General features: G+C 46.1%; 1 protein-coding gene across 1 annotated transcript; it reads right to left on the bottom strand.

Moving 5' to 3' along the window:
- Positions 1 to 135: 135 nt before the first annotated feature.
- On the bottom strand, positions 136 to 25,237 carry DPP3 (dipeptidyl peptidase 3). The gene is made up of 18 exons (XM_063316657.1): positions 25,179 to 25,237; positions 21,951 to 22,229; positions 20,814 to 20,903; positions 20,446 to 20,583; positions 20,244 to 20,318; positions 18,948 to 19,038; positions 16,832 to 16,959; positions 14,841 to 14,971; positions 13,724 to 13,782; positions 13,299 to 13,493; positions 11,844 to 11,956; positions 10,988 to 11,080; positions 9,342 to 9,404; positions 7,632 to 7,756; positions 6,558 to 6,678; positions 4,855 to 5,034; positions 2,315 to 2,477; positions 136 to 565 (listed from the first exon to the last, which is right to left on the bottom strand). Exons 2-18 carry the CDS (start codon positions 22,218 to 22,220, stop codon positions 420 to 422), a joined length of 2,181 nt encoding a protein of 726 aa, XP_063172727.1. The 5' UTR covers positions 22,221 to 22,229; positions 25,179 to 25,237; the 3' UTR covers positions 136 to 419.
- Between the last annotated feature and the right edge of the window lie 2,750 nt (positions 25,238 to 27,987).

The following is a 27,987-nucleotide window of genomic DNA, read 5'->3' as shown; positions in this document are numbered from 1 at the left end:
TCAAGCCTTCCCCGTGGGTTGCCACCATGCCCCAAATTTCCAACCACTGGAATCTTGGCTGGGCATGAATTCTGCCCCCTTCACACCCACTGCGAGGTGGTGGTGGTGGGACCAGTCAAACAGTAGCCAGCAAACTTTTAGAAAATTTACGTTTATTGGATTCCTAGCATGATGGTTCTCCCCACAGGTTTGATCACTGGCATGTGAGTTCCCCATTTCTGGGGGTGATGGGGGGAGAACAGACCTGCAGGAGGGCTCACTGGGGAGGGGGAGACCGGGGCCCGCCCACCCTATAGCCCAGCGTTTCTCAACCGTGGCGGCTTTAAGATCGGTGGACTTCAACTGTGCTGGCTGGGGAATTCTGGGAGTTAAGCCCACCAATCTTAAAGTTGCCACGGTTGAGAAACACTGCTGTTGCCTTAAGTTTCCCAGAAATGAGCATCTGCATGAATCAGCTCCAGCAGCTCCCGTTCTAGGACCTCAGCATCTTCGGAAAAGCGGTCACGGAAGGATCGGATCAGCCCCGCTGCGCTGGCTTCGTATTGAATAAGCCGGACTTCACCTCCTGGGGGAGGAAGGCAAGAGTGAGCTAGCAAACTTCACAAAAGCATCCTGCCCTTTCCGATGTCTCCGACCGGATTTTATCCCCCGGGTTGGAAACCTCCTGTTTGTCGGTTGTAGCTGGTCGCTCCAAATTATTGGGAGCCCAGGGCTCGCCCTGAAACTAAGCCACTTCCTGATTTTCACAAAATACACTCCGCCGTTACGAAGAAGAACACCAGGGAGTAGAAGGAGGACCACTGGGTCAGTCTGGGACCAAATCGTGGTAGACTGTTCTTTTGAGAGGCGTAATCAGAAACTCATACTTTGGGATGTGGGAGAAAAAGACAATGGAGTTGGTTGTACCAGCCCTTTAAGATATGCCATGTCAAGAAACCCACACTGCAGCAATTCAAGGAATGCTCCTCTACAGATAGTCCTCGCTTAACAACCATTCGTTTAGTGACGGTTTGGACTTACAACAGTGCTGGGAAAAAAAACACCTGTGACCAGTCCTCACACTTAGGACCGTCGCAGCGTCCCCATGGTCATGTGATCACAATTTGGGCGCTTGGCGACAGGTTCACATTTGTGACGGTTGCAGCGTCCCGTGGTCACATGATCGCGATTTTTGACCTTCCCGGCCAGCTTCTGGCAAGCAAAATCAGTGGGGAACCATGTGATTTGCTTAACAACCACATGGTTTGCTTAACAACCGCCACAAAAGGTCATAAAATCAGGTCAGATTCACTTATGACCGTATTGCTTAGCAACCAAAATTATGGCCCCAATTGTGGTCATTAAGCGAGGACTACCTGTATCGTACTAGGGAAGTATTTCTGAACCTTAGCAGCTCTAAGATGGGTGGACTTCAGCTCCTTCATGCTGGCTGGGGAATTCTGGCAGTTGAAGTCCACCCATCTTAAGAGTTGCCACAGTTGAGAAACACTGTAGTAGGGTATGATAACTTGAAAGCCTGACCAAGCTCTCAATCTTTAAACGAAAGCAGGATGGAATTCTCTGGAATTTCTTCTTTTTTCCTGTTTCTGTCATGAGTAAGGATGGCGAGCAGGGGGCTCTCACCCAGACTGTCAAGCGCATGCGTAGCACTGAGGAAGTGTTCAGCCATTCAAAGAGACACAGATCGGGACCCGCCTTAACCTTTGGGGTTTATATGGCTGGGTTTTCCCACGCTTTCTCAGTTTGTTAGGATTCTTGTTAAGTACTACTAATAAATATTAGAGACCAAGTCCTCGCCTCAGTGTGTTTCCTGGTAATCAGGACAGTTTCTTTCCATTTCTGGACTGTGTAATCCCTTCCTCCAAGTGTCATGAGTACTGATGGCGAGCAGGAGGGGGCCCCTATCCAGGGGGGAAAAGGCAGGCGTAGTACTGAGGAGTTGAGCAGCCATTCAAAGAGACAGAGATCAGACCCGCCTTAACCTTTGGGGTTTATCCGTCTGGGTTTTTCCCACGCTTCTTCGGTTTGTTAGGATTTTCTGTCTAATGTAGCAGTAATAAAGCACTAGAGACCTATTCCTTGTCTCAGCGTGGTTCCTGGCTGTTAGGACACCAAGCTCCTCCAGAGCAGATCTTTGATCCCTCCCTGAGGTCAGCCCTAAATTCCTTTACAGGACAGACAGGATCAAAAAAAAAATCCCTGGAACGTCCTGGGAAGAGCTTTGAGTAAAATCAGTGGAGCTGCACAAGTAAAATCAGTGGAACTGCACAACCGAGAAGCTCGTAAACCAGGTTAAGGGTCCCGGCCTTCTTACCCTCCAGCCGGGTGTTGGCTTGCACAAACAGCTTGCGGGCTTCCTTGCGCAAAAGCACCGTCTCACGCAGGCTTAGAAAGCGTTCTGGTTTGTCATCCGTCACTGCCGAATAGGTTTTGTAAAGCTTCCGTCCCCCTTCGACGTCTGCGGTGGATTTCAGCACCTGGGAAGACGGGCACACTCTTGCTAAAGTTACAATGGCGCACAACTTTTCATCTGTTGGAAATCTCCCCTCATTTCTCCTGCTGTGCTTCCTTTTTTTTAAAAATAATAATTTTTATTAAAGTTTACAAATACAAAGATAAAAAACCAATGCAAACTAAGAAAAACATAAAAAGAAAAAATAAGTGCAGAGGGAAAAAAATGATTTTTTTTGAAGGATATACAGATAGTCCTCGGCTTACAACCATTAGTTTAGTGACCGTTCAAAGTTACAACAGCACTGAAAAAGTCCTCACACTTATGACTGTCACAACAACCCTGTGGACACGTGATCAAAATTCAAGGCACTTGACAATCGGCATGTGTTTACGGCAGTTGCAGCGTCCCAGGGTCACATGATCGCCATTTGCAACCTTCCCAGCCGGCTTCCAACAAGCAGTCAATGGGGCCAGATTCGTTTAACATGATTCACTTAACGACCACGATGATTTGCTGAACGACCACGGCAAAAAAGTTCGTAAAACCAGGTGTGACTCACTTAATGAGTGCCTTGCTTAGCAATGGAAGTTCCAGTTCCAATTGTGGTTGTAAGTCGAGGACTGCCTGTATAATGAAGTGCCTCCAGACTACAAACAACTTCAGTAACGTATCACCTCCTCTAGTATTTCAGTAAAAAAAACCTCTTCTTCCCATATCTTGTCTCTTGTCACTAAACAATTATAGAATCTCATCATTCAGCAAAAGTCCATTAAGAGTTACCAGAAATAACACACAGATTTTAACCTTAATCAAATAAATCAGTTTTCTTTTACTTTTAGCACAGCAAGACATCACTTTCTCTAAAAATACAAGCAAAAAAAAAAAATCCTGTTCTTCCAGTATCTTATCCGTTAACAAATCTTTAAAGCCTTCTCATTCAGCCCTAGTTGGTTTCTCAGCTCTTATTCCAGCTTGCTCTTCTGAATGTGATCTTAAACTGGATTCCTAAAATAGGGAATTCATCGTGTCATGAAGAACATTGGCTCTACCAGCCTTGGGGCTCAGCAAAAGAGATAAATCTTATACGTAAACAGAAAGAAACTTATGAGTCTGTTACCTATGTTTGAAAAGTCTGCATGTTCTAAAAAGAGAGGACAAGGTGAACTAGGTTTTGTGGCAAAGTTCAGGCCTGAATTAATTCTACATTTTAATTAATGGCTATTCTATGGATCTTTTTGTTTTTGATTTGGTTCTTTTGCCCCTGTTTAATTTATTTTAATCACCCCCAATATACATAGGTTCTTTTAAACTTTATAACCTCTATTGGATTTTTTTGTTCTGGTGGTGGGGTAGTTGTTGGTATCTCAGTGCTAAAAAATCATTTAAAAAATAAAACTCATCTTGTTTTTCTGTATCCAAGATTGTTTCCTTACTATTTCATCAATTCAGCTACAAGGTTTAATGCTCAGTCAACTAAAGATGAGTTGATAACCGGAGAAACCGGTTCAAATAGTGCTAGTAATTCAAAGAGCCAAGAGTTAATGGTACGGATCTATTTCTTTTAAGGATATCTGTATCTGTAAATAACACTTTGTTCCTAAGTTTTATTTGTATCAGAGAAATATGTGAATAAAAATAAAACCCAATCTGCTAGGCTGGGATGATGGAAACTGTAGTCCATCTGGAGAAGGCCTAGGTTGTATCATTTATCCCATCCTATTCCCTTGTTTATAATAGGAGCAGAACAGGGCTTACACACTGCACAAAACCATGGTTTAATCCTTGTGTACTGAACAGACCATAGTTGGCTGGGTTCACAAGAGATGTTGATGTGAGTTTAACCCATTCGGTGAAAGACCTAGTGGCCATATTCACACAACAGGCTAACCTTGCTTAGTTTAAACCGGGGTTACTTTGGGGTGACGTGGGCTTGCTCTGCAAACCCGGCCTATTTGCTTTCTTGAGGACTTCTGCCAAACCAGAAAATGGATTAACACAATAACTGGGCTATCTGTGTGGCCGGAACACAGCCACAATGTTGGAAACCATGGTTTCAAGCCCTAGTGACTGGTTCCTGTTAGTGCCTTCCTGCATTTGGGCATTTGTCGCTGTTGCCGCCTGTAATGGGATGCGAGAATAACCCTGAGGGACAGGAGGAAAAGCTGAAACCAAGACAACGGTTGGATAAGAGAAATCTGAGTCTGGGCCAGAACTGCAATCTGAGAAAGCATCTTGACTTGACCCTCCCTAGGTCTGTTGCAGATAAAGGCAGGGAGTGGGGAAGCACCTTCAGACTGGTAAGATTCTGTTCCTTTAAACCTCTAACAAAAGTTGTTTTTGTGTTCCTAACTTCGGCTTCCAAGCCTGGTCGACCTCAAAGGGCCGACAACTTCGCTTACTTGCAGCTTCCGGAGGAAACGTTCCAGAGCGGGTTTTCCCACTGAGGTGATCTTGGTACGGTCCAGCAAGACAACCGCGTTGGGCTTGCCGTCTGTCCCTGTGGTGTGGTGCAGGGACACCAGCCCCTCGCCAGCCTCCAGCAGCACTCTTAAAATGACAAAGCGGGCCTGCATATGAGCCTGGGAAAGAGACAAGGGGACGTGAGGAGGGAAGGCACCGTCGTAACGGGGGCAAAGACACCTTGCACCCTCTCCTATCTGCAAGGACGTAAAAGACAATCAGCATGTGATTTCCCAGAGATCAAAGCAAAATGCCAGCTCTTCTGTAGCGATTCAACAGCTGGTTCAGGGAGTTACATACAGTGTTCCTCAATTTTGGCAACTTAAGATGTGTGGACTTCAACTCCAGAATTCCCCAGCCGTACATTTGTTCTGCCCAAATTTCTACAGGTAGTCCTCGCTTAACAACCATTTGTTTAGTGATGGTTCAGACTTACAACAGTGCTGGAAAAACCAACTTGCGACCGGTCCTTGTAGTTACGACCGTCACAGTGTCCCTACTGTCATATGATCATGATTTGAGCGCTTGGCAACTGGTTCACATTTATGACCACTGCAGCATCCCATGGTCATGTGATCACCATTTTCAATCTTCCCAGCCAGCTCCTGGCAAGCAAAATCAACAGGGAACCATGTGATTCGTTTAATGACCACATGGTTCACTTAATGTCTGCAGTGATTTGCTTACTGACCGCTGCAAAAAAGGTCATAAAATCAGGTAGGATTTGCTTAATGACCACTTTGCATAGCAACCGAAATTCCGGTCCCAATTGTCATTAAATGAGGACTACCTGTATATCAATGTGCCGGATCTTGTTTGCAAACCAACATACTCGCCAACAGCTTTGAGTAGCACGCCACTTCCTGTACTCTGAAATGTACGGGGGCCCAGAGCAAAAGGGAAAAAGGATCAAGGGAATTTAAATCTGCTGCTTTCATGTCAGTTGAATTAAAAGCGCAGCTAACTGAATCACTCCTTGTGCATTTATTAATTTCCTTTTCTGCAGGTTGAGCATCCCTGGAGGCAATACAACCTTGGCCAGAGCAGTTGCAAAATGGGCTATAAAAGATGTTCCTTAAAAAAAAAAAACAGATCAGTCCTTTGTAGAGGGGCGAGTAAATTTTGGAAATACACAATAATAAAACCATAAATCAGGAAGTGATAAAGCCAACATTTAACAAAAGAACAACAAGAATAAACAAACAATAAATGCAGAAAGTAAAACAAAACAGTATAAACCACAATGTAACATTGTGTAAACAAATTATATTATATAATTATATTTGTATTAATTTAATAAATGCCCAAGGAACACGGATTTATTGTGCTTAATCACTGTCACTATATTTTACTCATTTATAAATAAACACAACATTTATATTATTTACAAATAAAACATAACAACAATAACAAACTATCATTAGTGAATGTTTCGGACCTTTGCAGCAGCGACTAGTCAACTTTGGAAACATCAATAAGAAATCAGTACATCAACGTTACAGAATAACATTTATAACAGTTCTGCGTGCAAATAAATACATTAAATAATAGAATTAACAATAATAAAGTCAACATTTTCATCCTTTGCAAACAGGGCACACTGAAAAGCCAGGAAAATACGGTTCCTAAACCAGACACTCACCTGCCGCCACGTCCCAGATTCGGGCGTGTAGAATTCCAGAGCCAGCAACCCTGCCCGGACCATGTTCAGCCAGTTAATATAAATCACATTTTCAGCATCCTCCCCTTTCAGTTCAAAGATCCTGACAAAGAAGAAAGGATAATCATGACTCCAGCCAGAAGGAAAGAAAAAAAAAAGATAAACACACAGAACGGGGATGAATGAAAGTCTTATTCCCATTTTAAAGACAGGTAACACTGAGGCCAAACTCTTCCAAAATTGCATGGGTAGCTAGCTATGGACTGCAGTTTGTTAAATCAATCCCAAATGCTGAGTTTGCATTAGCAGCTGGCCCAATCCAAGGGCTTCAGGGATAACGTTTCAGCCCGTCTGAAGAGTCTGCTGGAGAGCTGAGATGGGAAAAAGCCCAAATATCTTAGATATTCAGGAGAGTCATTTCTATTCCTCCTAAACCCTCCACCCTGAGCTTGCAGCGCACACAGACCCTGAATTCCCCCATGCTAACCCACCCTGTGTGTGAATACAGTTTGGCCCAACCCCAAAAGAAGTCACACAGATGAAGGGTGAGATTAGATATGCAGATCATGGTGGAACAAAAACAAAAAATCATAAAATTAGACAGCTGGGCATTGGAAACTGGTTGCCAAGAAAAGGAATGGGTTCTCCCACCCCTTGCTGGAGGCATTCAAGGAAAGGCTAGGCAGCTATCTGCCGCGGTGGGGTGGGGGCTTTTTAATCTGGATTCCCGCCGAGCAGAGGGATGGACTAGATAGCCTCAAGGAGAACTTACAACTCTGCCATTTATAGTGTCCCACGTGTGAATCCCAACTGCAGTTTGTTCCATCAACTGCAGCTGCGACCAGGCAGAGAAATGTTCAATCTTGAAAGCAAGATGAAATCTTGGGATCTTTTCCCCCCATGGAAAACTGACGGGCCCAGATTTTCACGGAGCAAATGGTCTTGCTCGGACCTTAGAACCCACCTCTTCTTGCCCCACAATGAAGCTTTCCAGCAGCTAAGAGGGTCCCCTTGTTCTCCTGTCCTCCGCCCCCTCCAAAGCCCGTCGTAGCTCACCGTAAGACATCTTTGTTCAAACAGAGGTAGAGACCAACACACTCCGCCCGACACTCTTCGTAACTTGACGCCACGCTTGAGAACTTGCTGTCCCAGGTCTCCCCACCTTGGTACCAACTCCGAATCTGGACCGGGGTGGGGCAGAGAAAACATTAAGGAAGGTCCACCATGACTGGGTTCACCCATCACTCAAAGAAGGCTTAGGTTTACCCTGACACACTTAGCCACATCAGATGTGATCTATGGGCTTGCATTCATCTACAGATAGTCCTCGCTTAACAACCGTTCATTTAACAAGTCTGAAGTTATGACAGCCTCGGAAAAGGTACTTTATGATCTGTGCTCGCACTTACGACCGTCACAAACCGTCACCCCATCTTGTGGTCACGTGATTGCCATTTCAGCACTTGGCAGCCAGCTCGCATTTACGACCAGTTGCAGCGTCCTGCGATCTCGTGATCCTGATTTGCAACCTTTCCTGCTGGTTTCCAGCAAAAATGTCCATCGGGGAAGGTGGATTCGCTTAACAACTGCAGCAATTTGCTTAACGACTTGGGATTCACTTAATGACTGTCCATAAAATGGTCGTAAAATCAAGTCTGGTCACATGGTGGCTCCCTTAACAACTGCACCACTTAACAACCAATTTTGTGGTCCCTATTGTGGTTGTTAAGTAAGGACTACCTGTAATGTATTACACTTGGCTAGCTTTTCTTCTTTGAGGGGGTGGCTTAGAATGGTCCTTAGTTTATGGAGCACACGAGTCAATTAAATTAAGCATGTTAGGCAAATACAGCCAGTTGGCTGAATAAGCTAGAATCGTGTTGCACCAATTCAGCCAGAACAAGCTGGGTCTGCGCAACATCTGGTGCCCTTCAGCCGGGAGGGACTTCAACTCCCACAATCCTTAGCCAGCATGGCCACTTCCCTTCTGAACGGCCCCCCGTTGTGGAAGGCCGTGCCAAGCCACAAAACCTGTTTATAAACCATGCTGGCTTGATTTATAAAGCTAAATCAAACGCACAAAGTGTTTTGATTCCAGCTCTGCTTTGGCTAGGTGAAGCATGCAGGCTGGGTTCACACAACAGGCCAGACTAGACTACCATGGGGTTTGGGTAGTTTGCGATTCAGCAGGGGGTAGGGACCCAGCCCTGTCTCAGCATGTTGGATGAGCAAGGCCGTCACACCAAGTCCCCAGACAACTTTTTTTTCTTTGGACGGTCGCACGAGCACAGCAGCTGTTTCTCAACCTGGGTTTAGGGTGTTGTGTGAATGAGGCCCTAAAGACGCCAATATTTTGGAGTGATCTCATATTATGAGTTCTGCATTTTAAAAAATCCACAGAAGGAAAGAGAGTAATACTGGTATGAAATAGCATTGTAACTTCTTCTGCTAGTCATAATGATAGTCTAAACCCTATTTATTCTCTCTCCTCCCTCCCTCCCTCCCTCCCTCCCTCCCTCCCTCCGTTTCTGACTTTACTTTACTATCCATATGGTCTAGAAATGTACTTTTCCCTTCAAAAGAGATGCCACTGAGAATCTGCAGTATGTTCTATTAAGTTCTGGGCTCCGATGGGACACTTACAGAAGCTCCGAAAATATTATGATAGGGCCATGTTGTTTTTTTTTCAAGGGGGGATAAAGGAATACGTTGCTTCAAAAATGACCCACAGCATGTAAATCCCTTTCTCCAGCCAAAAGGCCTCACCAATTCTCCTGTCTCTGGGTTGATCACTGCAGTCTGGTCAAAGTTGAAAGTTCCTGAGTCATCCTATGTAGGAAGAGAGAAAAAGGCCATTAAAACCCCCATCTGATGCAAAATGCCTTGGAATGTCAAATCAACACGTGGCTTCTGAAGATTTCTAACCCACCGGTCAAGGCCTGCACCCTCCTCGCAGGAAGACAGCAAGGGGAGCATCCCACACCCACTTCCCCAAAGCCCCAATATTGATCAATCAATTGAACATCAATTGAATTTTGCTTTTATTGTATTTTAATCTGTAGTTATTTTAATTTTATTGTAAACCCACCCAGAGTCGCTCTTAGTGAGATGGACAGTGATGAAATACAAAAAATAAATAAATAATCATAATTATCTTAAAATGGCACCTGCCACCCTCCTCTCTCTTTTGATTATACCATTTTGCATCATCATTGCATCTTTATTGTGGCATTTTATAAGCCACCCAGAATCGTAAGAGATTGGGGTGGTCTATAAATCTCATACAAAATAAAATAAGAATCCCTCCCCTCAGTGGTTTGCAATCAAGCTAAAATGACAGTTTGATTAGAAAGAAACAGCAATGAGAAACACAATATAATCTAAAACAATAGTGTGCTATATACAGGTAGTCCTCGCTTAACAACCATTCGTTTAGTGATGGTTTGGACTTATGACAGCGCTGGGAAAAGTGACTTGGAACTGGTTCTCGCACCTACAACCGTTGCAGTGTTCCCCACAGTCACGTGATCGTGATTTGGGGCACTTGGCAACCAGTTCGCATTTACGACTGTCACAGTATCCCGCAGTCATGCAATCACCATTTTTCAACCTTTCCAACCAGCTTTCGTCAAGCAAAATCAAGGGGAAACTGTATGATTTGCTTAACAAGCACATGGTTCGCTTAATGACCGCTGCAAAAAGGTCGTAAAATCGGGTTGGATTTGCTTAACAACCGCATCACTTAGCAACCAAAATTCCAGTCTCAGTTGTGGTTGTTTAGCAAGGACTACCTGTAATAAATTGAGACATGCAAATCAACATTTCTGGAGCAGGGAGCAACCGCTGAGGCCGTTGCAAAGAGAAAAAGCATGCTTCGAACATACCCTAGGAAAGAATGGTTAAATCTGACTTTACATATGGATCCATTCAAGAAAAACTGGACATGTTCAAATAATTTTCTTAGCAACAAGACAGGATTTTTTCCCCCACATTCCCAACCCTAATATCCCAAAGAGGTCTCTCATCCAAATACTCACCATATCTGACCCTGCTTAGCTTCCAGGCAGGCCCGGACAAATTTGAGACACACTCTTAAAAATGCAGGCTATTGTGCAAAGCATCCTCTTTTGGGGGATGCGGTTCAGCAGTTTGAGTGGAGCAGGGGGAAATGGTGGTTGAAGCCTCCCCCCAGCTACACCGGCTCCCTGGGCCCACAGATGCTCTCTCTTCACCCAGCCTACCTCGCAGGGATGTTGTTTGAGAGAGAAAAACTGGGGAAGGGAGGACCTGCACAGGCTTACAGGGGTGGTCCCTGAGCTTCTGAAAGAAAGTCAGCTCCAAGCCTAAAAATAAAAGCAATCGTAATTTTGGGGTGGGGTTAGGCTTGGCGTTGAGAGAAAGGACGGCCTGACCTGGACAAACAGTTTCCCGCTGCCGTGTCCGAGAAGCTCATGGAGGCCAACTTGGACTTCGAAAGAGGGGCCTTTCCACTGGATGTAGAGATCCTGCAAAATACACCGCACCGTTAGCGAAGGAGGCCTCGTTTCCTTTCCTTTTTTTTCCAGTAAATTTAATTAAGCTTCAAGAAAAGGATAAAAACTACAAAAAACCCCACACACGCAAAACTACAAAGAAAGAGAAAAACTAAAAAAGCGCAGAAACACAAGAGAATGTTTTTTAATTTACAGAAAGGAGAGGCTTCCGACTTTCAACAAGGATACACAAAATTTCCACAATCTTACTCCATATTAAACCAAAACGCCCCATTATTTCTGCAAGTCATTCCACTTCACCACATAATAAAAATCACCAAGTACAGTTACTCCTCCCCTTATATTGAAATAAAGGGGAAAAAATCATATAAACCTCCTAGACATCTTTCTCCCCTCCAAAAGATAAAACGTATTGAATTCTTCCCTTCCTACCACTATTCTATACGCTTCTGTCTGCTATAATAAGAATCAGATTAAAAAGCACGTAAGTTGTCTGCTATCGTACAATTTTAATAATCCCAATCTTAATAAACCCAAAAAAGACAATTCAAAACAGTAATCCCGTATCGTTAAAAGGGAATAACATCGATCAGATCCTTAAAGCAAACCAAATAAACGTTCTTTAACCCTAATTAGGGCCTGGTTTCCTTGCCCGATTCTCCACCCATAGCTCGAAATGATTCCTTCTTTCCCGGCTGGTCTTCCTTACATTCAAGCCCTCCTCCCGCTTGGCCCCCCTTTCTCCATCTTGTCCCCGCAAAAAAGCAGGCCATACTTTGTCCTCCTCGGCCAGGAAAGTAAGCTTCTCCTTTTGAGTGGCGTAAGCGACTGCCAGCACATTTCCCAGCGAGACATTTTTGAAGCCGTCTGTCTGGCGGATGTCGTCATCTGGGAAGGAGGAGAAAGGGATGGACTACTGCCACCATCGTCCCCAGACAAGCCAGGCCGTGCTGGCTGAGAAGGGAGAAAAGGGCGTCTTCCTGCCAAAAAGCACTTGCATTTTCAGCCAGCGAAATCTAGCAGGGGTGTGTGGACATCTTGATTACGGAAGCAACCCATTTTCCAGCTTGGCATTCCTACCCTGGACTGTGCGCTCACCAAACAGGCTGAGATTGCACCCCAGGCTCAGCCATCCCCAGATAAAACAATCCACCATTGCACCACCCAGGTTAAAAACCAACCAAGCTGAAGGTGTTGTACGAATGCAGCCCTTGAGGAACGCTGGGACGCTAGAACACAAGCAGGGAACTTAGGACCTTCCTAGATGGAACGTGGGAGTCCAAAATATCTGAAAAAGTCACCTTTTCCTCTAGGAAAAGAAATGGTGCAGCTATGGTGGCTGATGTTTCTTTTAAAAGCAACCCAGATTTTGGCTGGGCTGTTTGAACAAAGCACAGTGCCCAAAGGGAAGTCAAACCAAATGCCTCTAGCTGCTGGTTCTAAAACAAGAGGACTGTGCAATTCCTCCATGGGGAGGAAAGAGCTACTCTGCACATGCCTAGAGGCATTCATTGTTTCTATGCCAGAACTTCAGTTTCATCGCTGCAGTGAAGCTCCCAAATTGAAACATGGCTCGTATTAAGGTTGGATAAGAGGAGGCTGAGCCCGCAGCTGCATAATGGGTGGAGAAAGAGGCTCAAAAGGGACCCTCCCTCGTTTCTCAGGCTGTAAAGCAGACGGTGGGAGATCTGTACTTTCAGATTTGCAAGATTGATGTCAGCCTTCCCAGGTAGACCAGGGAAGACCCTAATAGACCAGATGAGCTAATTCTACTTTATTGTAAGGCTACATTGACAGAATCTTGGAAGTCTGAAAGTACAATTCTCCCCCCCCCACATCTCCTTTACAGCCCGAGAAACGAGGGAGGGTCCCTCCTGAGCCTCTTTCTCCTCCCATTATGCAGCCGAGGGCTAAGCCACCTCTTATCTGACCGTTCCCTTGGCAGCGTCTCTTGGCCCCGTCTCCCAAGGTCTTTCCCACCATTACAGGTGCAGAGCTAAAACTGGGGAAATTCACGTTCAAATCTGCATTCAGCCATGTAGGCTCTTCAGCGACTCTGGGCCAGTTGCAATCTCTCGGGCCGGCCTACCTCACAGGGTTGTGGTCTGGGGATAAGATTGAAGGTGAAAGCATTGCATTCTGCAAGCTCCTCTAGCAAAGACAAGACTCAGTCTAACTAACAAAGAAGTAAAGGGGACGTAACCCAAGTCGGGGCTCAGCGCGGCCTTACAATTTGGGATGTTGATGCCCGCAGGAATCCCACTTCCAGCAAAGGTCAGCACATCCAGGGAGGTGAAATCGGGCTTCAGGAAGTGGTCCTTCTCGAAGGCGCGGGGCCAGGGAAGCTCTTCCAGCAGGTGTTCGGCCTGGGCCACCAGCTGGGCAAACTTGGCGCTCATGGCTTTGTTCACAACCGCTACGAAACCTGAAAAAGGGAGACACCAGATTAGCCAACGGCTTGGACTCCCCACATTTGCAGATCCGATAATTTATGGAAAGCCGAGCCACAGCTCTGGCTGCAAAGAGTGTTGATTCCCCCGCTGGGTTCTTCTTTGGAGACAGTCAAGGACGGTGCTTGGCCATCTCCAACCTTCCCCTGTCGAGTCCCCGTTAACGGCCCAGATTCAAACATGCTCAGGGGGCAAAGCGGGGTACCTTCGAACTCCCCACGGGAACCGTACGGATCTCGGTAGCTTTCGATGAAACCGATGTAGCTGCAAAGGCAAATTCGACAACACAGATCACCATACGAATACACATGCTACGTTTTAATTCAATTTAATTTACTTCATTTTCAGGGTTGCTACAGCCGCCTCTGTCACATCCTGATTCTTGTACGTGAAGGTCGTGGACTTGGGATATCAGTCCCCAAACTTCAGCGATAGTCAGAAGTTAAATCAACTCCTCTCTGCGATTCACAAAGGCCTTGGTGTTTGCAACCACGTGCAACACTAAGCTCTGGCTTGTTTAATCTGAGTTTTGATGAACACAGGTAGTCCTCGACTTACGACCACCATTGGAACTGGAACTTCTGTTGCTAAGCAAGGCGGTGGTTAAGGGAGTCACGACCTTTTTGCCGTGGTCATTAAGCGAGCCACTGTGGTCATTGAGTGAATCTGGCTTCCCCCACCAATTTTGCTTGTTGGAAGCTGGCTGGGAAGGCTGCAAATGGTGATCACATGACCCTGGAACGCTGCAACCGTCGTGTGAGCCGGTTGCCAGGTGCCTGAATTTTTATCACATGACTGCGGGGATGGCCGTTAAGTGCGAGGACTGCTGGCAAGTCACTTTTTCCAGTACCGCTGTAACTTCGAACGGTCGCTAAACGAATGGTCATAAGTCAAGGACTACCTGTAAGCTACAATTGGCTGGGTTCAGACAAAACACTAAGCTTAAGTAAGTCAAATGGAGTTCAGGGTTTTTGAATGGCATGCCACAAGGAGACAGAGCCAGAACAAAATGGGTAGAGCCTGGATGTCCACACCCCTTCTCTTTCACAGGCATACCTCATTTTTATTGCACTTGGCTTTATTGTGCTTTGCAGATATTGCGTTCCAGATATTCTGGAACCGAACCTGCAATATCTCCGAGGTACGCCTGTATCTGACAGCCAGTTCCAGCCGATGCCAAGTAAGCAATTTAAGATGCTTGGGGTGAACGATAAATTCACAAGCTGATCTGAGATTCAGAGAATTAAGCCGTTCGACTGTCTCCTCCGGATGAAGGACAACATCGATTTCTGGGGCCAACCTCAACAGGGCCCAAAACTCACCTTTCCACGATGGGGCTTTTGTCGCGAATCCAGCAGCGAGACCCTTCTTTGTGAGCAGGGATGGACCCCTGCTTGAAGCTGGCTATGTAGTGCTCCAACATCTCCATCTGAATGGGGCTGGCAGTATGTTTCTGGTGGGGAAACAGCAAAGGGTGTAGAGCACTGTTTCTCAACCTCAGCCACTTTAAGATGCGTGGACTTCAACTCCCAGAATTCCCCAGCCAGCCATGAATCCTGGGAGTTGAAGTCCACACATCTTAAAGTGGCTGAGGTTGAGAAACACTGGTGCACAGCATCCGTGCTAAATCTGCCTTGCTAAATAACTCAGAAACCAAGTCAACTCAAAACCAATTCATAAAACAAAAACCAAGTCATTCAAGAACAAGAAAGGGAATTCACAGCTGGGGAAGATATATAAAGACAGGCAGGCAGACACTTTCCCAGCTGTGAATTCCCTTTGTTGTTCTTGAACGGCTTATGTTACACACACATGTGTTGAGTTATGCATTATATATGTCTTATATATGTTCCTTATTATATGTCTTATTTATATACCAAGACTTTGGCGAGGGAGACTTTGGCCCCTTGCTTCATCAAGCCCGCCATTTTTCATCTTTACCTTTTATTGATTTTATTGTAATTTCTTTGTTTGATTGTTGAGCTGCCCAGAGTTGTAGAGAGTCGGGTGGGATACAAGTTTAATACATTATTAGTAAAGGTAAAGGTTTCCCTTGACATGAAGTCCAGTCGTGTACGACTCTAGGGGGCGGTGCTCATCTCCGTTTCAAAGCCGAAGAGCCGGCGTCTGTCCAAAGACACTTCCACCATGGTCGTGTGGCCGGCATGACTAAACAGAACGCCGTTACCTGCCCGCCAAAGCAGTACCTATTAATCTACTCACATTTGCATGTTTTCGAACTGCTAGGTTGGCAGAAGCTGGGACTAGCAACGGGAGCTCACCCCATCATGCGGATTCAAACCGCCGACCTTCCGATCGGCAAGCTCAGCAGTTTAACCTGCAGCGCCACCACATCCCCCATACATTATTACCTTATTACTATATAAGATACATAATATGTGTGTGTATATGTACACATGTTTAGGCATATACACACACATTTATGAGCAGTGCCTGAAATGAATCAATGGTAGGATATCATAAGCAGGAGGTCATTCTACGCAGCAAGTGCCACCAGTGGGCTTGTTTCTGCATGACCACCAAACAAACTGATCTAATTGAAAAATCTGCAGGAATGGAGTCAGCCAGCAGAAGCTGGAATGCAGCAAGGTTAGCCAACTCCAGAATTCCCCAGGTGAGGAATTCTGGGAGTTGTAGTCTTAAGACATCCCTGGATCACCAGGTTAGAGAATTCTAGGAGCAGGAATCCCAAGATAGCCTTAGAGAACATTATTATTATAACAAATCTACACTGCATCTTGTTGGGGAAGACCCTTGACTTCTATTTCTGCCTCAACTGCCAACAGGGGTTGCATTCACACAACACAGCCTGGTGAATCAGCCAATCGCAATTTGAATAGCTGTATTTGCACACGTGCCAAACTGGGTCACTGTTGACCCCTGTCAGTTGGTTGACTTTGCACGTTCAGTGACCCCAGCCTGTTTGGCTAGTCCGCAGTTCCAAATATTGGGCCGATGGCAAAGAGGGTTAATTCAGGGACCCGAGGAAACATGTGTGAACGCAGCCACTCTGCGGCACGGCCCTGCTGAAGCCGAGGTGCCTCCAGATAAAAGATCTGAATACAGCTCCTCTCTCCTTGGCTTAAGAAAAGGGCAGAAGAATTCATGGAAAGCTTGCCCTGTTTGCATTTTTTAAAATACGGGAGGGGAGGATCTGCTTTTGCTTTGCAGGCCTCAAAGGTGGCAGAAGGACACGTAAGCCTCCAAGATCTTCGCCCGAGCCCTTCCGTTCGTAAGGCAGCTGGTAATGCAGGCCAAGAAAAAGCTTCTTCCACCCCAACAAGCTTCTCACCTGTGCCTTCTCCACGTTCTCCACAACCCTCTGCAGAATTGGACCGTAATCGCCTCGCGTCACGGTAAAAATGCAGCCGTCAAACTGGAAGCCCTTCAGTTTGGCAGTTGTCTCATCAAGCTGGGGTTCTGAAGAAGAAAGGGAGAGAATTCGGCCTTTTAAAAGATGTGCTGGCCCTCTGTGGCTTGTTTCCGGCAAAATTACAGGGGGGAGATGGGCGGGGATAAAAACATGATGGATAAATAAATAAATACAATTAAACACTCTGAGATTTCAAAACCGTAATATATATTAGACAACCTCGTGACCCGTCGGCTCATCCTTTGAGAGAAAGGCAGTGAAGTCTGATGGGACCAGAATGAACATTAAATTTTAGGCTGACCATATTTTTTTTACCCCAATGCTGGACAGCCCTGTGATCATCTAAGCAGAGTACATATCAGGGTTTCTCAAGCAGGGTTATGGAAGAGGTCACCAGGAGTTCCCTGGGCCATCACGATTTATTTGAAAAATTATTTCAAATTCAGGCAACTTCACATTAAAGAGGTAAGTTCCATTCTTTATTTTTAGTTTAAGGACACTGTTAATGCCTATATCCAGGCCTATCCATGAAACGAATATAATAATTTGGTAACTTCTGGCCTAGATTTGAGCCTGAAGGGGCAGGGGTTCCCCGAGCGAGGCCTGAAAAATATTTCAAGGGTTCCTCCAGGGTCAAAAGGTTGAGAAGGGCTGGTAGACATCATAAACAGAAAAACAACTGTAGTGGCAAATTAACACCAATCATGTCAATATTTACTTACCTAAACAGAGAAACAAAATGACCACGGGCCGGCAAAAAAGCAGTGGGAGCAGGAGTGACTTCCTGCCGGCTTCCCCATGGACTTTGCTTGGGGGAAGCTGGCAGGGAGCATCGGAAATCACGATCACATGACCATGGGAATGCTGCAATGGTCACAACTTTGCGAATAAAACTGGTCTGAACATCATGGAAATTTCAATTCCACAGGAGTAACGGGTCCCAGATTTTTTATGCATTCTTTAAGCTAGCCGGTTTTAGGTACCTTGATTCAAAAATTGTTGGGGTACAATGCACCGTTTGGGCTGACTTGAGGGCACAGACAGACAAAAAGATTAACACAGTGTGAGTTTTAGTGGTAGATAGAGATTTTTAAAACTGGATGCATTTATTATTTGGCAACCCGGTTTATAATTTGGCAACCACCCATACGTTCTGGGTGGTAAAGAGCAGCATGAAAATGTTGTAAATAAACAGATGGGGATGAGGAATGAGAGCTATCTTATCGTTAACTAATTACGGTCTTCTGGATTAGTTATAAAATTTATATCCTGTCCTTCTTTCCAGCATGTAATTGAGGCTCCTCCATCTAGGCTGGTGGACTGGAATATTTTATCATGGAAAAGCTTCCTCATTCATGTTTTTTTTTAATTTATAAAATTTACACCTTCCTTTCTTCCAGCTTTATTATTCATTTATACTATACCATTTATTCATACCATTTATATCTTGTCTTTGTTCCAGCATGTAGCTGAGTTCCTCCATCTAGGCCTTGACTGGATAAACTCCAGATTTCATAAAGTAGCCATATCTTCTGCCCTGAAATGATTCCTCCCACCCCTCACCCCCCAAAATATCTGATCACCTGGAGTCCATTCTGAATTGCCCCAGGTGACTCAGCCAACAGCAGTTTGTAAAGCCATGATAAAAATATAAGTTTATTTTGAGAAAGGCACCACAAAAGACGTATTAAGTAGCATGATCCAAAAGGCTCACAGCATTACATATTAACGTCTTAGGGCAGTGTTTCTCAGCCTTGGTCACTTTAAGCTGTGTGGACTTCAACTCCCAGAATTCCCCAGCCAGCTAAGCTGGCTAGGGAATTCTGGGAGTTGAAATCCACACAGCTTAAAGTGACCAGGGAGTTGAAGTCCACACAGCTTAAAGTGACCAAGGCTGAGAAACACTGTCTTAGGGGCATGTTCTTAATGTTAATTAATGCCATTAATGCTCCTTAAGGGTCATCATTGGGCCCAGACAAGGAGGGCTAAGAAAGAGAAAGCAGACGGGGGGGCAGGGAGATTGTCCAGCCATTACCATCCTGAAGCACCGAAGCCAGACGGACTTGGTAGTTCATTTTCCCTCCCGCCTCTGTCTTAAAAAGCCTGGTGTTGTATGCGCTGATGTTCTGCAGAAGAAAGAAAAGGCATCGGAAAGACATACAGGAAAAATCAGGAAGGATTTCTGTCGTCCATCAGGTCGGAACCCATCTGCCCATTGAGTTCAATACTTCTTGGTCTGGCTGGAAGCAGCATCCTACAAAGTTTCCTCAACTGGAGATTTCGGGGAACTGAGCCTGGAATTCTCACCTTGGGCCAGCCATCCATCCTTGATTGCAAACCTTCTCCCTAATTTTCCCTACAATAACCCTGTGAGGTAGGTTGGGTTGAGAGAGGGAGGGCTGTCCCCAACTCACCCAGGGATTATTAATGGCTGAGGATGGACTTTAACCTGGGTCTCCCCACTCCTAGTCCATTGCCTTAACCACCATACCACGGTGGCTTTCCAAGGTGTTTCTACCTTTATACAGATTTAGCAAACAAACTTACATAACACACTAGCCTTGGTTAGTGTTAATCATTAATTAATCAATTAATGCTGGGTCTTACTAGTTACTGGGTTTGGTAATGATTTAACACTGTGTCAAAGTTGAACATATTGTCTGAATGCAGTTACTAACTGCCAGCCTTAACCTTGTTACATCTAAGAACCGACTCTGCCCTCCACGGTAGAAAACATTGAGTCACACGGTAGCATCTCCTGACCCAGCTTTCTCCAGCTAGGACATCAATTCCCAGAATTCTCAGCAACAGCCAAGCTGGCTGGGAAATTCTGGGGGCCGAAGTCCGTCCGTCCGTCCGTCCGTATCTATCTATCTATCTATCTATCTATCTATCTATCTATCTATCTATCTATCTATCTATTTTTTAGCCCGCCTTTTATTATTTTTTTTATAAATAACTCAAGGCAGTGAACATACCTAATACTCCTTCCTCCTCCTATTTTTCCACAGCACCAACCCCGTGATGTGGCTTGGGCTGAGAGAGTGGTCACCCAGCCGGCTTTCATGCCTAAGGCGGAACTAGAACTCACAGCCTCCTGGATTCTAGCCAGGTGCCCTAACCACTATAACTGGAAGGCAGTATCAGCTCCCAGAATTCTCAGCAATGGTCTTCCTGGCAGAGGGATTCTGGGAGTTGAAGTATTGGAGGACAGCCAGATTGGAGGAGGCTGGCCCCAATCCACTCATCCTTTCCTGTCTCTCCTTCAGTAATTCTACCCTCCTCCCCAAATGGTACAGTCCAACCCAGAGCAAGAGAATTCTCACAGCACCTGAGAATCCAGGAATTTCTGAGCCAGCTTTGCATCTTCCATGGTACAATTTGCAGAGAAGTACGTGGAAATCCCCTAAAGATAAGGAAGAGAGGGGAGAGGTACCCCCATAGCAATAGGCTTGGATGTCAGAGCCCCATCCCACCACCCAAATGGTTGATTCCCCTTACAAATGGGTCTGGGGTGGGCACAAGGACAATACCTCACCACTGAGCCCTAAATGCCTCCGAAGGGGGTCCAGGGAGAACATCAGGTTTCCGCAGCTGTCCCACAAAGCTGCCATCTCTTCTGGGTTTTGCAAAAACGCCTGGCTTGCCCACACCAGCTGCTTCAGTTTCTCCTAGAAAAATTAAAAGAACAAAAACCATAAATCGAAATAAAAAGGGGGAAAAAATCGAAATAAAATGCTCAGAAATGCCGGGAACCTAGTGGGTGGGGCCACAGTTGAGACTCCGCCCCCTCCCTCGACAGCTCGGCCAATGAGGCCAAAGGAGCTTTCCAATTGGTTGGAAGGCAGAAGGTAAAAGGCTGCTGATCGATCTGGCCATGCATTCTTCTCTTGGCACTCACCTGGGGAAGGCTGGGGACAAATTTGGTATCCCCAAAGGATTTGTAGTTGCCCATGTTGGCATAGACGGCTGCTGCGTAAACCAGAAATGCCTGCAGGGGAGAATGCCATCGAGAATCCCTTTACTTTTCACAAAACCACAGCTGCATCAACAGACAGAAGGAAAAGAAAGACACCACAGAGGACAGCGATGGAAAAATAACACCTGAAAATTAAACTTTTATTTCGTTTACTCATGAATAAAGGCCAGGCCTTGCAGCCTGACTCCCTAGAATGCTGGCTGGGGAATTCTGGGAGTTGGAGTCCACACATCTTAAACTGGCAAGGATGAGAAACACTGAATTAGTAGGTACTACAGTGGGTCTCCTTAGTAGTAGTTTAGTGCTAGCAGCTTTATATATTCATATTTTTCTCGTGCCTTGGAGTCAGTCTTGATTCCCGGCGATTACAGGGACAAGTCCATGCAGTTTTCTAGGCAACATTTTCAAAGTGGTTTGCCTTTCTTTCCAGGACTGAGAGCAAGGGACTGGCCCAAATCCAAGGCAGGATTAGAACTCAGAGTCCCCTGATTTCTAGTCCAGCACCTTTAACCACTATAGGCAGTCCTCAACTTATGACCACAATTGGGACCAGAACTGCCGTTGCTAAGCAGTGTGGTTGTTAAGTGAGTTGCACCCAATTTTACAGCCATTTTTGTCATGGTCATTAGGCGAATCACCACAGTTAAGCAAATCATGCAGTTATTAAGCGAATCTGGCTTCCCCCATTGACTTTGCTTGTTGGAAGCCCTCTGGGAAGGTTGCAAATGGCTATCACATGACCCCAGGATGCTGCAACCGTCATAAATACCTGCCAGTTGCCAAATGCCTGAATTTTGATCATGCAACCACAGGGAATGTTGCAACGGTCGTAAGTGTGAGGACTGGTCGTAAGTCACCTTTTCAGCACTGTCGTAACTTTGGATGGTCGTTTAAACAAACAGTCATAGTCGAGGACTACCTGTACACCAAGCTAGCTTCCTGCTTTATTTAGTGTGTGCTTGTAAGTGCACCACAGGTAAATCAGGATGACATATAACGCAAATCATGGCTTACTGCACTAGCCACCCTGCAGACAAGCCAAACCCCGATCTCCAATACCTGATACTCTTCATCTGTGAGACCGAGAGAACGGGCCACCTCTTCTAACTGACTCGGGTCCTGGGCTCGGAAGATGCGGGAGAGGAGAACGTAGATTGTGGGTGATTCCGGGGAAGTTTGCAACAGGACCACAAGTCCACCATACCAGCAAGCTCGCGACAAGTAGTGAGCATAGCGTTTTTCTTCTGATGACAACAGCTCAAACGCTTCAGCGCAATCCAGGGTCGCAATCCCAATGTCGTTGGGCAGAACGTAGTGTGAGTCCACCATTCCGCCGGCCTGCAAAAAACAGCATGACCGTACGTCCTTTATTCTAAAGAATGGTCCTTTATTTCAGAAAGCTGTCCTTTGGGTTTATTTCTGGGTTGGATTTATTTCTGCAAACCTCACTTCATCCTTGATTTTGGTCCTTGAACAAACGGTACCACTTCACGCACACTCTTTCCCATTCAGGTGAAAAATACGGAAATTGAATTCTCTTTTTAAAATAACTTTACACATGCTGTTTGGCTTCAGACATTTTTATTAGAACATGTGTTCTTCTCAAGTTTTTCTTGGCTTGGCCCTCGAATTTTCCTTTGCAAAGTAAAGTTATAAACGTCAACCATTAAGTTTCTTTATCCTGATGAACCTCTTTCAGATTTTCCCCATTTGTCCTTTATTCTTTCCCGAGAAAAACACAGTCACTGGACCCTTTAGCCGCGTGGATTTCCCAGCTGGCACCCTGGTTTTGGATTACTGGCACCCAAGCACAGCAACCCTTTCTGCAGCGATGGTAGGATGGAAGCAACCTGTCCTCATGCAAAGCCTTGTATGGGGGCACAATCTCTCCCCAATGCTCCAATTCCATCCAAATTTTGCACACTCTGGGTAGGCAAGACCCGGTTTTTCCAATGCCACCAAACACCCGAGCATGCAAAAAATGTGCACCCACCCCGGGAAACTGGCCAGCGATCTTCTGCTGCAAAATCAATTCCTACCTGTGTTCTGTTACTCCCTCCCCACCCCCAGCCCCTCACCTGTTTCTTGCTATGCTCAGCTTCCTGCCACACCCACAATTCTCCCTCATTCATCTCTTTCAAACAGTCAGCCCCGCCCCCGAGGGTCCTGCAGCCAATCCTGCGGGCCCTGCAGGAAAAGTGACAGCCAGAGACCAGGACCTGCCTTTTTCTTCACACTGCAATTGAGGATGAATTTCTCCCTGGGTCTGTCACATCACATCTCCGCTGAAGTGCATAAAACATGCTTTTTTTAAAAAAACAGCTGTTTTTAATGATTTTCGGCATTTCTAACCTGCTTTTCATTCAAACACAATCCTGGCTCAATTTACAGGAGAGAAAAACATTGTCCTTCGTACCCTAAAACCCAAAAGTAAAATAAAAGTTTCCATGATGAAAGGAGTAAGCATTTATTAAGAGCAGACCTGGCTTTTCCTAGCCTCCTTAGGTTATTCATCAGCCAGTGTCAATGTAATGGGCCCTTGCCAGGCTAAAAATAAGAATGATGAGGCAGGATAAAGAGACAGCAAGCTTCAAATATGGAAAATACAATTCAAGGGGAAGCAAGTTCATTATTTCATGGGGCTTAATCTGCCAAAGAAAGATTTGGGTATGAAAGCAGCCACTCAGCCTTGCAGAACAGGGAGGGGGACTGCATCTTGTCTGGGCCGGACTGCAAATCCCATCCTGTAAACCCTACACAGGACTGCAAATCCCATAATCCAATATTCACCCTCGCTTAGAAGTAATACATAGAGGAGCCCTGGATTGAAGGCAAATGCAGATCTACCAGGTTGCCACTTGGCAAAGCAGAGGAACTGACTTGCATTAGATTTTTTTTAAAAGCTTATTGCTAAAAGGGCAAACTGTGTGTTGTTCCTCTCGGCAGCCATCATGGAAACTGAGGAAGGAAAGGGGGCGTGGTCTCTTTTGCACCAGGCTGCAGCCTCACCCTAACCCTGCAGTTCCTCAGGGCTTCCAAGAGAATTAGTCTCTGCCCCATGGAGCCTACAGTCTAACACAGCATTTCTCAACCTCAGCAACTTTAAGCTGTGTGGACTTCAACTCCCAGAATTCCCCAGCCAGCATGCTAGGGAATCAAGCTGCATGGGTGGCTGGGGAATTCTGGAAGTTGAAGTCCACACAGCTTAAAGTTGATGAAGTTGAGAAATACTAGTCTAGCCAATGACCCAGGGAAACAGCCTTAAGGAAGAGAAGTCAGACTGAAATAAATGAGTAATGTTGGGCAACCAGGGATTTTTAAGATGACGAGGGATGGGTGGGGAGGGACAGTGTTAATCCAACCTCCTCCTTTCTTCTCCCTGCATCCAAGGCCAAGGCCACCCCCCCCAACTTTTTCCTTTGAAGTCAACAGCCCAAGAAATGGGAGCATGTCAAGGACCCCCGATATAATTCTCAGGGTTATATCTTAACCAATGTACTTTATTTAGCGTCTTATAACTCCTTTGAGGTTTTCACTTTTTAGATCCTAGGTTTTACATTCATAATAAATATAAATATATTTATTTTTCTTACACCCTTATATTTGTATGCTTCTTTTTAATGGCCATACCCCACCCCCTTCTGCTGGTCGATGACTGTACTGTAAAGATTGATTTGAATGCAATTTACAGCTTCAGATCCAAAGTCTTCAATGTTGCTGCCTTTCGTTCTCTTTCTGTCTCTCCCATTCACCTCCCTTCAAAGCCTATTAAATGCAGAGATTTCTTCCATGAAAACTGGCCTGTTGGCCAGGCACTGCCCCTCCTAATCTACGCCAGCATCTGGGGAGGGTGCAGAGCACCTTGAAGACTCAGCAGAGCACCCAAAGCAGGGGTCCAGCCCCCTGAATTCTCATGCCAAGTAACATGGCGGTGTAAGGGGGATCTGTGAATAAGAGAGAGTTTTGTCCCCCCATGGAGGAAGGGGAATTATTATTATTATTATATTATTATTATTTTATTTTTATCCTGCCTTTTTAATATATAATTCAAGGGGCGAACATACCTAATCCTCCTGCCTCCCATTTTCTCCACCACAACAACCCTGCGAGGTGAGTCAGGCTGAGAGAGGGGGACTAGCCCAAAGTCACCCAGCCGGCTTTCCTGACTAAGGGTGAACTCACACACTCCTGGTTTCTAGCTCAGCACCTTCAGGGCTGCACCAAACCGGTCCTCTGTGAAGGAAAGAAGGAAGGAGGGGCCAGTCTATCCTTAACAGTCCCAAGTACCTCCAATTCTTCCTGAATTCAAGCAGCGACTCCCAGGTATAAAATCTTTTGCTCTGGATCTGGAAAAGAGGAAAAAAAACCAAATCCACTAAAATTGTACCTTTTTATCTGAAGAGGGGCAATCATTCAGGGGCCGTTTTCATGGCTTGCTATGAGGACGGGCAGAGCCCTGCTTTGCACGCAGAAGGTCCTACACCTTCATTCCGTCCCGGGCATTTCCAGGTACGGGCCGGGGAAGGGGGGAACCGCCTTTCCAAAATCCTGGAAACCCGCTGGCAGACGGGGCTGGCAATGCTAAATTAAGCGCTTCGGTGGCAACCAGCTTCCTCTATGGGCAATCGCTCCTTCGTTCAAAATCATGAGGACCAGAACCTTCCTTTTTAAGCGGGGTGGGCTGCCCCCAGAGGGCTCCAGGCGACGGCCCTCCTGAATCTTGGGCGACCGGCAAGCAGCCGGTGCGGGCAGCGATGATGCCCCGACGCAGCTCCCGGCCAGACCCGGAGGGGCCGTGCACGTGCGCCCCCTCCCAAGAGGCTCCCGCCCCCCGCGCCGAGCCCACGTGCCCGCCCGGAGAGCCGCCAAGTTGCTCGAGACTCCGCTGAACCGCCCCCTCCTCACCTGCACCTCGCCTCTGGCGCGACGTCCAACTTCCTGCCACGCCCCTTCTCGCTTCCTCCATTCATCTCTCCGATCGGGCGGACTCGCCCCCGTGACTCATCCGGCCAATGAGGATTATACCTGCGTTGCTGGGAGACCGAAGACCCGCCTCTTCGCTTTTCCCCTTGGCTCAATCCTTCCTTCCTTCCTTCCCTTCTCCCTCTCCCTCTCCCTCTCCCTCTCCCTTTCTTTTCTCTCCCTCTCTTTTCCCTTTCTTTCCCTCCCTCCCTCCCTCCCTTTCTTTCCTTCTTTCCCTCCATCCCTCTTTCTTCCTTTCCTTCCTTCTTTCTTTCCCTATATCCCTCCCTCCCTCCTTTCCTTTCCTTTCCTTTCCTTTCCTCTCCTCTCCCTCCCTCTTTCTTTTCTCTCTTTCTCTCTTTCTCTTTGCTCTCTTTCTTTTCTGTCCATCCCTCTCTCTCTCCCTCCCTTTCTTTCTTTTCTCTCCCTCCCTCCTTTTCTCTCCTTTCCTTCCTCCCTTCCTCCCTTTCCCCCACTCCCATTCTGGCTTTTCTTCCTTTTCCTCCTTTCCTTTCTCCCTTCCATTTCATTCTCTCCTTCCTTGATTTTCCATCCTCCTTGTCTCTTTCTCTGTCAGATTTGCAGAGGGAAAGCAGTCTCTTGCCACAGATCCACCAGGGTCTGGGGATGCCCCAATCTACAGATGTTTTCTGGTTTGGGGGCCTCATCAAAGCTGCAAACGTATGTGGGAAGTTGTGAGTAAGTGTGCCCTTGAGACTTCATGGGTTTTTCACTAATACTGAGAATCATTTGAGACAGCAATCGCGAAGAGGAGAGGATGAAGCAGCAAGGGAGATCCCTGTTGCGTTTTCCGCTTCCTTGGGGTTTAATAATGCGGGAAGCTGTGGGGGCCGCAGACCTCGGAGACGGGAGGGTGCCGAGGCGACTCCTCCGTGGCCCCCTCTGGGCCTCCTCACTGGCTGCGTTCACCCAATAACCAAGTCAACAGAAGCCCCAGCAGAGCTTTCACACAACACCCAACTGCTGGTTAATTTCAATCTCCAGTTAGTTTTTTTCTTTGTAGCATCATGTGTGGTGCAAATGCAACCTCTCCGCTGAGGTTATGATTTAACTGTTTTGCAAGCTTGAAAAAAGGGTTAATCCGGAAGTGTGAAGCAGAGGAAGTGGGTTGGGTGGATGCAAAGAGAAAGTGCAAGAATCATACCACGTGCGTGAGGATTTCTCCCTAATGTCCTCCTTTTTGGGGTGGGAAAACACATTAGAAGGTAAATTCTTCCCTCTCAGTTGGAAGAGAATAGGGGGAGGAACACAAAGGGAGAAGAACCTTATTTCAGGTGATGATTAAAAGAAAAAAAAAAGGCTATTTTGGTGCAGTGGTGAAGGTGCTCAACTAGAAACCAGGAGATGGTGAGTTTTAGGCATGAAAGCCAGCTGGGCCAGTCCCTCTCTCTCAGCCCAACCCACCTCACAGGGTTGTCATTGTGGGGGAGACAGGAGGAGAGATCATTATACATGCCATCTTGAGTTGTACAAAATACAGGTAGTCCTCACTTAACAACCACTCATTTAGTGACAGTTCAGGCTTACAATGGTGCTGGAAAAACTGACTTACAACCGGTCCTCACACTTACGACCATCACAGCATCCCTGCGGTCATGTGATCATGATTTGGGAGCTTGGCGACTGGTTCACATTTATGACCATCGCAGTGTCCCGTGGTCACGTGATCACCATTTTCAAACTTCTCAACTGGCTTCTGGCAAGCAAAATCAGTGGGGAACTGCATGATTCTCTTAACGAGCATGTGGTTCACTTAATGCCCACGGTGATTTGCTTAATGACCGCTGCAAAAAAGGTCATAAAATTGGGTCGGATTTGCTTAATGACTGCTTCACTTAGCAACCAAAATTCCAGTCCCAGTTGTGGTTGTTAAGCAATGACTACCTGTAAAGGCAGGAGAAAAATCTCATACAGTAATTAAATAAGAGAATCCACAGAAGTATGATTGATATATATGTATGTTAGCAACAGCAAAGCTCTCCTGGGCCCCCACAGATCCTAACATGGATCTAGGCTGGGTTCACACAACACCCTAAACCTGGGTTGAATAAATCACAACAGCAGTGTGCATATAACCTACAATGCCCAAGCAACGAATTTAGATTAGAGCTTC

Source organism: Candoia aspera, chromosome 17, assembly GCF_035149785.1.
Source record: "Candoia aspera isolate rCanAsp1 chromosome 17, rCanAsp1.hap2, whole genome shotgun sequence".
In the NCBI taxonomy this organism is placed as follows: Eukaryota; Metazoa; Chordata; class Lepidosauria; order Squamata; family Boidae; genus Candoia; species Candoia aspera.
This window is presented reverse-complemented; position numbering and strand designations above follow the sequence as displayed.